At 33.9% G+C, this 15652-nt stretch overlaps 3 protein-coding genes across 3 annotated transcripts; 1 reads left to right on the top strand and 2 right to left on the bottom strand.

Moving 5' to 3' along the window:
• Positions 1–2416: 2416 nt before the first annotated feature.
• On the bottom strand, positions 2417–5347 carry LOC133689708 (uncharacterized). Its single transcript, XM_062109701.1, has 3 exons — positions 4713–5347; positions 4059–4386; positions 2417–3302 (listed from the first exon to the last, which is right to left on the bottom strand). The coding sequence occupies exons 2-3, from the start codon at positions 4347–4349 to the stop codon at positions 2904–2906; spliced, it is 690 nt and encodes a 229-aa protein (XP_061965685.1). The 5' UTR covers positions 4350–4386; positions 4713–5347; the 3' UTR covers positions 2417–2903.
• A 4754-nt stretch (positions 5348–10101) lies between these two features.
• On the top strand, positions 10102–11198 carry LOC133687811 (histone H2A). Its single transcript, XM_062107138.1, has 2 exons — positions 10102–10448; positions 10719–11198. Exons 1-2 carry the CDS (start codon positions 10239–10241, stop codon positions 10956–10958), a joined length of 450 nt encoding a protein of 149 aa, XP_061963122.1. The 5' UTR covers positions 10102–10238; the 3' UTR covers positions 10959–11198.
• A 1370-nt stretch (positions 11199–12568) lies between these two features.
• Positions 12569–15181, bottom strand: LOC133687990 (uncharacterized). The gene is made up of 2 exons (XM_062107353.1): positions 14484–15181; positions 12569–12839 (listed from the first exon to the last, which is right to left on the bottom strand). The coding sequence occupies exons 1-2, from the start codon at positions 15077–15079 to the stop codon at positions 12830–12832; spliced, it is 606 nt and encodes a 201-aa protein (XP_061963337.1). The 5' UTR covers positions 15080–15181; the 3' UTR covers positions 12569–12829.
• Between the last annotated feature and the right edge of the window lie 471 nt (positions 15182–15652).

Genomic DNA, 15652 nt, shown 5'->3' with positions numbered 1-15652 from the left:
GTCAGTTTCATATGTATTTATTGACATTATCGTTTGATTTAATAAAAAATGATTTTATTAAAAAAATTCAATAAACACAATTGTGTAAATGTCCCATGTTACAATCTCAAATATCTTGATCTACATATATTTCTTGATTTTTTTATTTTTGCTTTTAGATATTGTCAATGACTTTATTTATTTATTTACACAGATAATTATCAATTTATTTGATTAGATGTTAGCATAAGTTTTTTAATTTACACTTAGAACTTTTTTATGTAAACAAAATGCATCAGAAAAGCCTCCTTATTCATTTTTTTGGAAAAAAAAAATATACGATCCGCGACAAAGCGCGGATCAAATATCTAGTTAAAGTCCACTAATTAATTAGATAAAACAAGTGTTTTTTTTATTAACTCTTAAAAATTTAAGAAATGACGGTCCATTTATGTGGTTTATTTTTTTTATACGGGTAATTCTAATAAGTTATTTGTTGATCTGTCATCATTATGCTACATAGATAGTCCTATAGGGACATTTGTAGACCAATAGGATAAGACTAATTCCAAGAAGAGACATGGATTGTACAAAATGATCAACATGATGAAAAGGCCCATAGATCTTGCTAAAATGTTTTTAGGTGATTCTAAAGATCCATTTGTATAAGAAGATTGACTAGTTATGTAATCAGTTAAGGTCTTGAAGACCTTCAACTTAGGCTTATAATATGTTTTTTGGGATAATTTTGTTATTTTTTCTCTTTATTTTTTAACTTTTATTTAGGACTTTTATTGTTAGTTCCTTTATTTTTTTATTTTTTTTAGTTTGTTTCGGTTGATTTTTAAATTTATTTAAAAAGCTATAAATCTTTTAAAGATTAATAAAATTTTAGTTAGGTTTTATGTGTGTTGATTTTATTCAACAGAATTACATGTTTTGCTATGTTTTATGTTTTTTTCCTGATGTTTTTGTCCATGTAAGTTGATATCAAAGCCTAAAGATTTTTAGAGGTTAGTTGTTGTTTGCTGTTAAATAATCATGGCTTAAAGAATTTATAAAACATGACATTCTCATGCATAAAGGTATGAGAAGGTTTCCTTCTGGTGAAAGAGATGTTCAAAAATGATGATAAAAACATATTAAGATAGATTATATAACTGACATAATGGTTAATAAAGTTAAAAACCTTAAAGAATCATGAGAGGAATGGTCATGGATTCATAGACAAGTGTGAGAACCCGTAACAATAAATAAGGCATTTTTTTAATCGAGATAAATATTATAGAGATTTTAGATTTCAAATAGAGATTTCTAAGTTTCCATGAACCTTACATGTAAGGTTCATGAGTTTATTGATTGGCAAAATGAAAACGAGAGAGTTATTTAGTACAAGTCATAAAGAAGATGAAGGTAAAAGCAATAGCCATCAAATTAAAAGGACAAACTTTTGCTTAATGAAGTAGTTGAAACGTTATCAGGAATGACAATATAAATAAAAGATGAGTGATATGGAGAAGGTAAAGAATAAAATAAAGGATCACTTTCTCTTTTTTTGGGTACACCTAGACTATGTACCAATGACTTCATACATTAAAATAAGGTTATAGAACTATTGATGACTATGCCAGCTATTTCTATCAATTGATGGCTAAGAATGATATGTCAAAAATAATAATAAAAATAATAATCTAAATGGGTCATGACAGTCCTGGTGTATTTTTAGTTTTTATGGATAATTTCAAAAAACAATCTAAAATATATTATAAAAAATTAATTTTAAATAAAAAACTTTAATTAATTTTTTTTATGGAGTACTTTCCAGGTCCAAAATTTTCTGGATTGACATTTAAAAAAATGACAGGAATAGTATTATAGGAAACTGAAATGCAGAAATGTAAATAAAAAATAATTTTTTTTATCCTTCCGGTATCTCTGTTTCCTGTCATTTCTGTTTATCCACCGGATCCATCAATTAGTTCATGAGATGACTCCATGTCTTGCGCATATATCAGTCAATTAGGCATGCCTTTGCTGGGATAAAAAAAACAATATAAAAGGAAAGCTGCGCATGTCCCCAACGGATCCATCAATTAGCTCGTGAGATTACACCATATCTTGCGATTTGCGAATAAACCAAAAACTTAAAATAGATGTTTGCAATGGTTTTTTACATCCGATAACAATTATTACAAATATATTAAAATAATATTTAATTATTATTTTTTAAATTTTAATTTTAATATCAATATATTAAAACAATTCAAAAACATAAAAAAAAAATTCAAAATTTGCCCAACCGATCACCAACCGGTGGCTTCATCTAAATTGACCAAATTTACTATTAGAGAGATGACTCCTTCCAACTGACTGATGAATTCAGCGAGTCGGATTTACTACTCGGCTACTAAATTCAACATTAGCATTCAATAGCTAGTAAATGAAAAACACAACCCTCAATACAATACAATACAGTACAATACAGTACAAAACAGCAAAAACAAGGACGGGTACATAAAGCATATGAAATCGAACTATCTACATGTGGCATCCAGCATGCAAAACCATAGATAGGTGGAGGCACATTTTTGCCTCCAAGTGGTGCATCTAACCTTTCAGAATACTGCACAGAATGGAACACTAGACGCAGGCATCAGCTTCAACAAACTGCAGTGGATGACAAAAGGCTCGACAGGAAGCCATTTTGTTTCTATTTACAAAGCAGATTGCAACATCAGAAAGAATCAGTGCCAACTAAAATTTATAAAATCAGTGTCAAAAATAGATGCAGAGTAGGTAACAAAGTGCTCGAAGTCATGATCACGACCAATAAACAAAACCTTCACACTAAAGTCATCAGATAGAAGCTTTATTTATTCACAGAGCTTCAGAACAACCCACAGGATGTGTGAATGAAGACATGCTCATAATGCCTCCGCGACAGAATAATGAAACTTGGCACCTGAATTTTTGAGGAAGCTACTTCCACAATAGTCCGGGCTCCCAACACCAAAATCAGTGTCTTCAGGAGCATCAATTGTTTTATAGCACTTGTCAGACCTGCCACCAGATTTGCGAAATTGCTTCTTGTCTTTGCCACCTAGCCCTTTTGATGAGCTGCCCTTCTGCCCTTTCTTCCCATTTTTCTTGTTGTGATTGTTATCTTTATCTCTATCTTTCCTAGACGACTTCTTTTGCTTGCTTTTAACACTGTGAGACAAGGAGTTGGGAATTGGATCATACACATCTGGGGACCATGACACCGTCAGTTTCCTTGGTGACCCTCCTTGTTTTTCTCGGCTACCTTTCATTGCAGAAACAAGCTTAAAAAAAAAAAAAAAAAAACAACCACAGAGAGGACCAAATTAATCGTGAAGGCCTAGATATTGAACTCACAGCAAGGCAACAAGTTATCTTAACTTCTAAATGTGGCATGATACTTTCAGAATAAATTAGCTCCAACAGGCCAAGGTAATTGTAAAAGAAACCATTGCATGGATGCCACTAACATTGTAACGGATGCTGAAAGAATTTATAATGCTTGTAGCATTAGGACTTTTAATTGCGAATCCTTTTGTTTAATCCAACCCTATAAAAAATTGGTGCCTTTGTTATTACCTTGGACATGCAGCTTGCTTTATCAAATTCCTATCAATATTTCACTCATACAGTTGCATGTTTGATTTTATTAGGACAATTAACAGCAGAAAGGACTGATTTGAGGATGAGGAATTAGTAACCTGATTCACTTTCTCTAGCACGGAATTCAGCCCAACCAACAAGAAATTACAAATATATTTCAATGAATCAAAAACTGGCAAATACATCACCCATGCATAACAAAGCACTTCAACCTTTACAACTACTCTTGCATAATAAGACCACGTTCTAGCATGCCCAACAAGGGTCTCTCTTTGAAAATACCCAAGAATACTGAACTTAGTTAGGAGTAGCATATATGTGGGGACAGTCACGTCTCAGATCAGATGTTATGTTTTCACAAGCATTACATCATAATCATGAGTAATAGCAAACAAGAATTCCAAAGATGCCATTGGGAATAGAAAGAGAGAGCTTACAGGCAAACGGGTTGAGTTCAAGCGAGGAAAATCCTCAGGGAACAATAGTTGCAACCCAGTTTCGGGTTCATTATCTTCTTCATCTGAAGGAGCCATAGAGGATGAATTACCATGGCACTTTTTAACAGGTTGAGACCCATATGGTTCATATCCCTCTTCTGCATCGCTGTTATCATCCCCATCAGATGTATACGTTTCTTCTTCAACATCTTTTAAACTTGCAAACCTGCTAAGATTGCTTTCGAGTTCATCCACGAGTACATCACCAACAGCATGACTACGAGAGCTCATGTTGATTATAACACCAAATCAATAAACAGGAACTGAACTGCAAAATCAATAAACAGGAACTGCAAATCAAAAAATTAAGAAAAAAGAATGTTTCTCTCCTAAAAAATCCTTCCATGTTTAACATATAGACTCCTATATCCAATCCATGAGTTTTGATACTCTCGTATCTGAAAATTGCAATATGACAAAGCACAATCCTTCAGTTTCATATTAATCATCCATTGACCATTCAGTAATTCTTTAAATTAAAATCAGCAAACAAATGGAATATGCAAAACTCAAAATTGACAGATCACACAAAAAAAATAATCTCATCAGCAGATGCCATGATCAAAGAAAAACGAACACGTTAAAGAATCTTACCAAGTCTAATAAATTCCTCGAAACACGATCTCTGTTTCTGACTTCTCGACAAATTCCACTTAGAAGAGAGCAGGAAACAAAAACCCTAAGAGAGAGAGAGAGAGAGCAAAAAAGGCACAAAAAAAGGAAAGTGAGCAAATAAAACCTAATGTTAACTGAACAGATGACTAGCGCGCCAACGTTTCAAACGATGGGAGCACAATCCACCACAAAACAGCGTCAGATAATAATAATAAGGGACCAAAACAAATTTTTCTATGGCGGTTTCCCTACGCATATTTATTTACTATGCCCCCTTAACACACCACCGCCACCACGCCACCCCCTTCCCTCTCTGATCTGTAAACGTTCACTCTCAAAACCCTAATTCAATTTTTTTTGTCAAAAAAATAAATCTATAATTCAATTAAAAAAAAGATTGTCACAAGGAGCTCGTAGCGATTTAATTGTTCGTCGACGAGAAGTGAAAAAACCCCAACCTAATTTTTGGAGAAATAAATAATAAGAGATCGGTGGAGATAAGATATTTTCCTTTTGGATCAGATTCAGACTGACTCACTCTGTTATAGGGTTTTGTATTGTTTTTATTGTATAAATAGGGGAAGCAAATCGTCCGGTCAACGAATCCACGGGCGAGATATTTGGGCTCTCTTTCTTATACCGAATCATGGACGTGCACGTTCTCCTTAATTTATTGAAATGAATCCATTATTTAGTACGAGAGATAATTTAATAATTGTTTTGCATTTTATTAATAATTTATTGTTATAAAATTTATAAGTATATATATTGAATGCATGTTAGAAAATTTTAAATTTCGTGATTCTTGTGTTTAATTTTTTGGTTTCGACACTTAAATTAGTGTTTTTTAATTTTTTTTTTGTTATAAATAGAATATTTGTCTTGTATTCTAAATATTAAGAAAAATATATAAATATATATATAAACTTTTCTTTTAAGTTTTATTTTGAATATGTATATTCTTACTTGTTTTTTGTTTTTTTAATATGTTATTAGTACAATCACTCTACTTAATTTATATTGAAATTTTGACATACATTAACTCTTATATTTCAATATTTTTTTTTCATTTTCATTATTGTTTATGCTTTATGAAATATATTTGGCTCTATAACTTATTTTGACAAATTTTCTTTTATTTTTATTCATCAAGATTCAAAGTTCATGAAGAACTAGCATTATAAGTTTCCGAAGAACTAAATAAATTAAATACAGTTCTTGAAGAACTAATATTTCTAAAGAACTGAATAGCAGTTTTAAAAGATTGATTTTTTTTCTTTTATATTCATGATTTTATTTGATGTTGAATCTGACGAAACTTGAATTTACCGTTTTTCATATACTTGTGAATAACTTTTTTGTTGTGGATTATTGACGCTAGATTCATCTGAGAGCTATGAATCTTATAGAGACCTTTAAATAAATAAATAAATAAAAGCATCCTTGAAGGATCGCATAAAAACAATGATTTTCATTCGCCGTCATCTTTTTGAAGGATTAAAAGTGTAATATCTTACAATAAAAGATCCTCTTATCATGTGGCAAAATCTAAAAGAAATATATAACCACCAAAAGTTTACAATTCTCAATGAAAATAGACATGACTTTTCATGATGAAGATTTATGTCTGGCACACAGTACAACAACGCACACAATTCTCAATGAAAAAATACTTTAAATATTTGACATTAACCAAAGCTAATAGAACTACAATATTAGGTCTAACAAACATAATTAAAGGCTCTATAAGAGCTAATATTTTGTTACCAAATAACACAAAACTAGGCATCAAAGATGCATTATATTCATCTAAGTCTAGAAAAAAATTACTTAGTTTTAAAGATATGCGTGCTAATGGTTATCATAATGAAATAATAGATGAAAACAAAAAAAGAATATCTTTATATTATTTCACGTATTTCAGGTCAAAAATATGTACATGAAAAATTACTTGCTTTCTCCTCTGGAATTTATTACACGACCATGGAATCTATTGAAACCAGAGTTTTAAAACCCGGACCCGCCCGACGGGTCGACCCGGGACCCGACCGATCCGGGCATGGGACCGGTCCGGGTGGAGGCAAAAACCTGCTCGGGAGTTGGCCCGGTGAAACCCGGTCGACCCGAGGCCCGGGCCACCCGGTCAAACCCGCTTGAGACCCGGTCTCTTTTTTTTATACTAATAGACGTTATTCGACGTCGTTTTGGGCTTGATTTTGCGCCACTGCTATTTTCGATGATAAAGCTGCAAATTTAACACAAAAACAAGAAAATCACAAAAGGGTTGTTCTTGGTTTCTTGAAAAAGTGGATAAACAAGTGGGTTTCTGTCAATTACCTTGTGATATTGTAAAAAACGAAGGGTACAACAAGAAGAAGATAGTGGAGAGAGGAAGCTTAGAGAGTGCCATAACTGAGGAAGAACTTGAGTTTCACCACTTCATCTCCTGGTTCTGGTTCAGCTAAAGATTATTGCATTATCTTGTAGGGTCTTGTGGTTCTCTTTTAAGTTAATCTTTTAGGTAGGTTCTGGTTTGTTTTTGGAGTTTGCTTGCTAGCCTCAAGAACGAAGAAAGAATTTCAAAGAACTCCACTTCTGACAAGAGTGAATGATATTACTAGCCAAATCTTAATAATAGCCCCCCAACTATGTAGCTAATAACAATTTAACAAAAGGGGGAAGGACTGGAACAAGAGGAGGAGCCTTAGGCCCTTATGGTAACTTGACCTAGGGTGACGTGGCGAGTTCTTGAAGTTATGAAAGCCACTCACAGACTGGCATTTTCAGTGAGAGAGATGTTAGAGAACTAGCCCACCAAGATAGCACCATCTGACTTTTTTATAGGGTTTTTTTGGGTTGACCCGGGTCAACCCATCTGACCCGTGACCCGATCACTTGACCAGGTCAATGACCGGGTCGGGTTTCAAAACTATGATTGAAACAAATGTTGTGATGCACCAGAAGTGTTTCGACCCAAAAATATTTATGCTCTGACATGATCGACTTAGACATTCGGGATCAATAATGAGGCGATGAATTATTAAAAATTTATATGAGCATCCTTTAAAGAATCTAAAGATTATTTCACCAAGTGAAAATCCATGTCTTGCATGTTCTCAAAGTAAATTAATCACCAAACTATCTCTATTAAAGGTTGTTAATTGTTACAGAATAATTATTTTTTTATTGAAAGAATTCAAAGAGATATATGTGGACCTATTCATCCATCATGCTAACCTATTTAGATATATGTCACATATTTGTTTACTTTTTAGTCAAATATTGTATTTGTTAAATTAATAATACAGATTATCAAACTACAATCGTAATTTCCTAATTATCCAATCAAGAAAATTCAATTGAACAATGTTGATGAGTTTACTTCTCAAGCATTTGATACTTTTTACACTTCTATTGGAATTGATGTTGAACATTCTATTGCTCATGTGCATACTCAAAATGGTCTAGCAAAATCATTTATAAAGCACCTTCAATTAATTGTTAAACCATTATTTACGAAATCAAAATTGCTTACACTTGTTTAGGGACATGTTATATTACATGTTATATCATTAGTTAGAATTAGACCAGGTGTTTTCCATAAATATTCTTCTTTATAGTTTGTTCTTGGTATACCACCAAATATATTTCATCTACGGACTCTTGGTTGTGCGGTATATGTGCCTATAGCACCCCTACAAATGACTAAAATGGTTTCACATTGTAGAATAAGAATTTATGTTGGTTTTGATTTTCAACTTATTATTATATTCCTTTAACATTTAACTAATGATATTTTTAAGGTATGTTTTGAAGATTGCTATTTTGATGAGAATATTTTCTTATCATTAAGGCAAGAAAAGTTAGTGCTTAAAACACGATACAAAATTACTTAAAATAACTCAAAGTTATCTTATTTTGATATAAAGACAAATCAATGTGAATTTAAAGTTCAAAAGATAATTCATTTACAAAATATTACAAATTAATTACCGGATGTTTTTACCAATAGTGAAAAAGTGGTTAAATTTCATATTTTAGCTGTAAATGCTCCATCTAGAATTGAAATCCTTGAAGGGAAAAAAAGGCAATATGGTAGCAAATGAATCCATATCATGCTTCAAACATGGAAGACCCGTCGGTGCTAAGAACAAAAATTCTAGAAAACAAAAATTACAACAAATGGATGATGATACTCCTGAAGATTCATCATCCATAAAAACAGACAATACATATTATGTCAAAAGCATCTTCTAATATTGATCCTATTGAAGAAGGACCTCCTGAAGAGGCATATCTTGAAGTGATCAAGGTATATGGAAATAATGAGATTTTCATAAACTATATTCATGCAAGAGATATTTTAGATCAAAATAAAATTGTTATAAATGACGTCTTTGCATTTAAGATTGCTTTTGACATCACTAAAAATAATGATAAAATTGATCCACAAACTGTCGAAGAATTTTGACATAAAAATGATTGGCTAATATGAAAGAAGCAATCAAAACAAAGTTAAATTCATTTGTAAAACATAAAGTATTTGAACTTGTAGTTCATACATCTAAAGGTGTTATGCCTGTTGGATATAGATGTGTTTTTGTTAGAAAACGAAATGAGAACAATGGAATTGTTCGATACAAGGCACACCTTGTTGCACAAGGTTTTTCACAAAGACCTGCTATTGATTATGAGGAAACTTATTATTTAGTTATGGATGCAATTACTTTCAGATTGTTGATTGGTCTAGTAGTCTCGGAAACTCTAGATATACATTTAATGGATATAGTTACTACACATCTACATAGATCATTATATAAAGATATTCTTATATAAAGTTTAATTTGAAAGGTATTTAAATTATTTTACTGAAAATAAAAAGTTGAAAAGTAAAAAAACCTTGTGACTCATGGTAAATGTCACATAATGTAAAAAAATTAAAAAGATTCAATTACACCCTTTTAATTTAGTAACGATAAAGGGCTCAATTCCTATTTAAAAAATCTATTCCCACATGAATAAAATGATAATTTTAGAATATGAATTCAAAGTAAAATTGGAGTATGTGTACGATGAAAAGCTGAATTCTTTTAGCTTTTGTTAAAATTGTTAATGTAAATTGCAATTGAAAGATGGTTTAATTAGAATAATTTGTGTGGTAATAATGTATTATTTTCAAGTAGTAAGGATTACTTCTCCCTTCCCTTGGCGTTCAGCATTTTGAAATCCAAACCTCTCTCCTCACCCAATTGGTTCATTTCAACATACGCGGATCGGTAGCACTCACTCATGAACCGTCGATGGAAAACAATCCAACAGTAAGAAATCGTCCATCCAGAAAACCAAAAGGTTCTCTCCATTTTTCTCTCACCAGGCAGGCCCCGTATTTATCTGCCCCCAACCCCATCTATCTCTCTCGCACAAATCTAGCTAGGTTTCTAATTGTCTGTGTTTACTGTGCCTGTGAGAGAGAGACTTCTAGCAAGTAGTCGTTGTGTAGTAGTGATGGAGACTGGTGGAAAGGTGAAGAAAGGAGCAGCAGGGAGGAAAGGAGGCGGTCCAAAGAAGAAACCGGTGTCCCGCTCCGCCAAAGCCGGTCTTCAGTTCCCTGTTGGTCGGATCGGTCGATACTTGAAGAAAGGCCGTTACTCTCAACGTGTTGGATCCGGAGCTCCCGTCTACCTCGCCGCTGTGCTAGAGTATCTTGCTGCTGAGGTATAAAAATTTTATTTTTATTTTCTTAAAATTAGTAGAGATATGTATCTAGGGCTGGAGTAACTGTTAATTGGGAACCAGAAGAGGTGGGATGATATTGAACATTTGGGTTTGGGTTGTTGAAGAAAAAGAAGGAATTTGTATAATTAACATTGCTTATTTGTTTTGCGTGGCTACTTTTGGTTTCTTGTTGTTATTATTATTACTATTATAAGTTTTGTGGATGATTTGGTTGGGTTTCATGATCGTCTCTGTGTTTGGATTGATTAGGTTTTAGAGCTGGCTGGAAATGCAGCAAGGGATAACAAGAAGAACAGGATAATACCAAGGCATGTGTTGTTAGCTGTGAGGAACGATGAAGAACTTGGAAAGCTACTTGCAGGTGTGACCATAGCTCATGGCGGCGTGTTGCCTAACATCAATCCTGTTCTTTTGCCTAAGAAAACCGAAAAGGCAGCCAAAGAACCCAAGTCACCTTCCAAGGCCACCAAGTCCCCGAAGAAGGCTTAGGCACTCTACCCACCACTAGTGATAGAGTATTTAGTTTTAGCAGTCCTCCTTTCGATATCTGCTTCCTCGTCAATGTCTGTAATTTGCTTTTGATGTGCTTGCCTTGCTTGTAGGTAAATCTTTTACTTTGTGTTTTTCTTTTCTAGGATTTATTTAGATCCATGGAGTTGGCTCTTTACTTCTACTCCGCCATGTACAACAACATCCTCGAATGAATGAAATCAATTGTTGTGTTCTAAATGTTTAAGATCTGCCCATGTTCAAATCAGCTGTTTGTTTGCACAGCATCCTGCTATGTTCTGAGTAGGTGCGCAACAGCTAAAGCTAAAAATGGGCTTTGGATACGAGATTACAAGGAAGAACTAAATGCTTGTTGGGAACTTGTAAGAAGGGGGGATGTCTCACATAAAGGAATTGGCAAGGGCGGGTGTGTTTGGAAATGCAAATCTTGTTTTTAAAAATTTTGAAATTTTTGTTTTATTTAATTTTATTTAAATTTTTTTTAATAGGATTATGTTAAAAATATTTTTTTTATTTTAATGTATTTTTAATTAAAAAAAATTTAGATCATCATTATTATAATTTCAAATACTTTAAACTGTCATTACTATCCAAATTTCGTTGGAAAGAGTTTTAACATCTTCAAAGTGGGAGAACCAGAGGGTTTTGTTGTTTAAATTGATGCTTGATGAGTTTTGATGTTCAAATCTCTTTAGTTTTTCCTGTGCTGCTCACTCTAGCGGTTGATTATGCGATATAAAAAAATAATTTTTGACCGCAAACACGCTCTATAAAACATGAGGGGAGGGGAGCTGTAATAACCTGGGCACTAAAATGTCAACATGAGAGGAGGGGAGCACCAACTCCATAAAAACATGATCTGGATTTGTTGGCTAAATTGAGGAGAGGAGGTACAACGGCCGCACAAGTCAATCTACCTCCTGCCATCAAATCCACTGATTCCAGAGAGTCAGAGACCTCTACTACTATCAGCCATGACACAGAAAGAAACAGCAGTCCAAAATAAATCTTATTTCTTGATGAGATAGTTTCTTAGTAATTATTTTTTAAAGTATTTTTTATTTAATATATATATATATATATAATTAATTTTTAATAAAAAAAATTAATTAATCCAAACGCTCATGTAGATTTGAGGGCTAAGCAGAACGCCATTGACCCCCCTTAATCACAATCGAGGGGGGGGGGGGGGGGGGATGGGGAATGCCTTGCGATCTCATTTCTGTGGGACCTCTCGGAGAAAATACTAAATAGAGAGGATCTTAGCCATAATTCGTAATGTAGCATTTACAACTATACTAATAATCATCTGCTTTCTCATAATCTGGCAACCATGTCCAAATAAAAGATCAGTAGATTAATGATGGGCATACAGCCACCAATTGAGAGGTGAAATGCTCCAATCAAAACCATTCAATTTATTCCTGGCCTATGCAGTATGCACAATTAACCATGGCAAATACACGAGGGTTTCAATCAGGCAAAAACCACCCAAGCATTTATATAATCGATACCTCCACATGGATTTCACAAATTGTGCGCGTGTGTGAGAGAGATTTATATATTAAGTGAACAGAAAAACGCCCACATTTAAGCTATTTAAGCTCATCTTGAATAAAAAACCAGTCAAACAAAATGAAGTCTTACAACATGAAGCCTTCTTCTATATAACTCAAAGTATATTTGAAGTTCAAATATATTCCAGGGCAGATACAAGATGAATCTCTGGAACTGCACCATTAGCAGACTGCAAAATGACAGCCAAAGCTCAAATCTCCATGCAGCAATGAGAATGAAATACTGGGTGCAGCCTCCACTTGAATACCCAAAAGCACTTCAAAAGCGTGAAGTCAATTGAACCTGTCAGTTTCAGGAGGGAAAGAACAAAAAAAGAAACCCACAAATTAGTGCAAATTGATTAGTGGACGTTAAATAAACATAGTATAACAGCACGCAACTAAGGTTTCATCAGATTCCCACTAGATGTGAAGTAAAGCAACATATAACACGTATAACAATAAACACTACAGGAAAAAAAAAACAGCACTGTTCAAGAATCTTTATGCAAGTTCCCCTGCATTCACCATGTTCAAGATTTGAACTAGGGCAAGTTGCTGAACAAAAGCACCAATGTCAAAGGTTCAGGGGGCAGGCAGTTGCGAGGCAGAAATGATAGTTATCTAGACTTCCTCAATGCCTTTCCTATGGACATGCTTGGTCAAGACTAATAATGATGTATACTTACCGTCAAATAATGAGCATGTGATGTATCAATCAGATGCACACATACCCTTCTGTCAAGATCAGTATATTTGTCAAGCTGAAACTTTCATTAAGTTTATGGTGTCTGATAAACAGTCCAGCTCTACGAGAGCAAATATCTTGGCACTTTAACTTTAAAGTTACATGATCAAAAACTCTAGCTACATGAAAAAGAGAAATCATCTAAATTATGCCCATCACTTCTAGGACTCTCTAACTACATAAAAATGAAAAATTACCTAAATTATGCTCAGCTTATCACTTGGACTCTCTATGACTGAAAGATGTTGCCAATGGTCAATTTGATTTCTATTGACCACCAGATTCTTTGAGACAGTGCATATCATACATCTCCTCAATGGATAGTCCACATATCATGAATATACATTAACCAGATATATTAAACTAACCCAAATAGCAAGTGATTCTCACTTATTGAACCCAAAAAAGGGACAACTTTGGTCTACTAACAATAAAAGAACTTTCAGAAGGGTCGTATTCAAAAAGTACTTCTGTGAAAGTGTTTACCTTGACATAACCAAAAGCTGAGGGATATGATACTCCCTCCCAGCACTAATGCAGAAAAAAATGGTAACTAGACATCCAATAGTTACCAAAGACACTATTGTTGCTGATAAGAATAATAAAAATTTCACTACCATCACTGCAGCAACCACATGGTTCCCTTCTGATATGTCTCCAACCTGCCACAACTGCTCAAGGTCTGATTCCACAATGACTAGATCACAAGTCATAAAAATCATTTCCAGAATTACCATTCTATGAGTGGCAAGCTGAAGACCACTTTCAATTCCAACCTGTATTTCTTCATGGCAACCATTTCTAGCTACAATACCTGCTTTTTTTATCCCTACACCCATTTTCTGGCACATTATGCTTTCTTAGGACTAAATACGATCCTTGCAATAACTTTTTATGAAAAATCAAAATGCTTCGTATTTCCATGAGGAATAAGATAAACTTTCCTAAACGCGTGGCATAGTGCCAATGATTTATTCAGATTAGCCAAAAAAATAAAAATGATTGAGATTCTCATTTTTTTTCGAAGGATATGCAGCATAGTAAATCTGCACAATAATAACCACATCAAAGCAGACCAGGAAAAAAAAAATACACATCATTATAAATCTCTATAGTGAGATGAAACTAATACTAGAAAACTACAGAGACAAATGATAAACACACACAAATGAGTTAAGGAAGTGGTATGTATACACTAACCTAGGAGAACCCGCGCTGATGATCCTGTGAAGAATCCTAGCAGCACCAGAATCCCCACCATCAATCAATTCTCTCAACCCCAAATTCCCTACTTTCTCCTCCTCCCCCTCCTCCTCGTCTTCGTTCTCTTCCTGCTCCTGCTTGGGCGTGGCGGTGGTGGAGGCGGCAGTCTTACCAAGAAGCCTCTCGAAGTAATTCCCATATATGTACTCAGGGGTATACCCATCCTCTTCATCAAAAAGCATGATATGTCCGTGCCACTCCCATACCCGATAATCCGATCCTTGTTCCTCGTGAAACCCAACACAGATGTGGTGTTCGCCGATTGTAACTGCCTGACCGGAGTTGGGTTTCAATGAATCGATCTTGCCTGAAAGGATGACTCGAATGATTTCCTTCTCGAGCTTGGACTCTTCTTTTGAGAGCTGGGTTTTGTTGGTGTCATCGTCATCGTCATCTGAGGAGTCATCAACGTTGAAAAGGAGGTCTTCGAGGGATTGAGAAAGGAAAGGGTATTGAGGAGGAGGGGGATGGATTTGGAGGCGACCCATTAGGGTTTGGAGTAAAAGATTGTCGAAGTTAGTGAATGAGCTCATGGCGTTTGTGTTTTGGCTTTTTTTGAAATCGAACAGATCAGATAATAGAAGGGTTTTAGCTTTTGGGGTTGAAGGAAAGGAGAGAGTGAGGGTTTCATTTTGGAGGGGCTTCGTTATAATTTTCCTTTTTTGATAATCTCAAAATTAGTCCCCGATAATATTTTTTTTCATTTTGGTTCCCAGACTAAATTTTTATCTATTGGGTTCCCTTACATCCAAGAGCCCCCTTCTCATAACAAGCATGTCTACCATCTTATAGGTGATGCAGGAGATAAAATAAATAAAAATATTTTTTAAAAAACTTTTTAGGAATTTTATTTTTTCTTTTATTTCTATTCAATATTTAAAAAAATTCTAATTCATTTTATATAAATGGTTGTAATATCATATTTAAATGAATACAAAATAAATATTTTGAATGTTTTCTCATTGTGTATTTGATATTTGAGATTTTAACTTATTATTTATTTTCTAGCGGTGTTAATAGGAACCCAATACATTAGGGACTGATTATTAAAAATAAGATACATTAAGGACTTAATAATTGGTTAAAAATAAAGAGGTTTAGGACCA

Source organism: Populus nigra, chromosome 3 (assembly GCF_951802175.1).
Source record: "Populus nigra chromosome 3, ddPopNigr1.1, whole genome shotgun sequence".
NCBI classification, from domain to species: Eukaryota; Viridiplantae; Streptophyta; class Magnoliopsida; order Malpighiales; family Salicaceae; genus Populus; species Populus nigra.
Note: the sequence above shows the minus strand (reverse complement) of the source record. Positions and strands in the feature narration are given on the sequence as shown.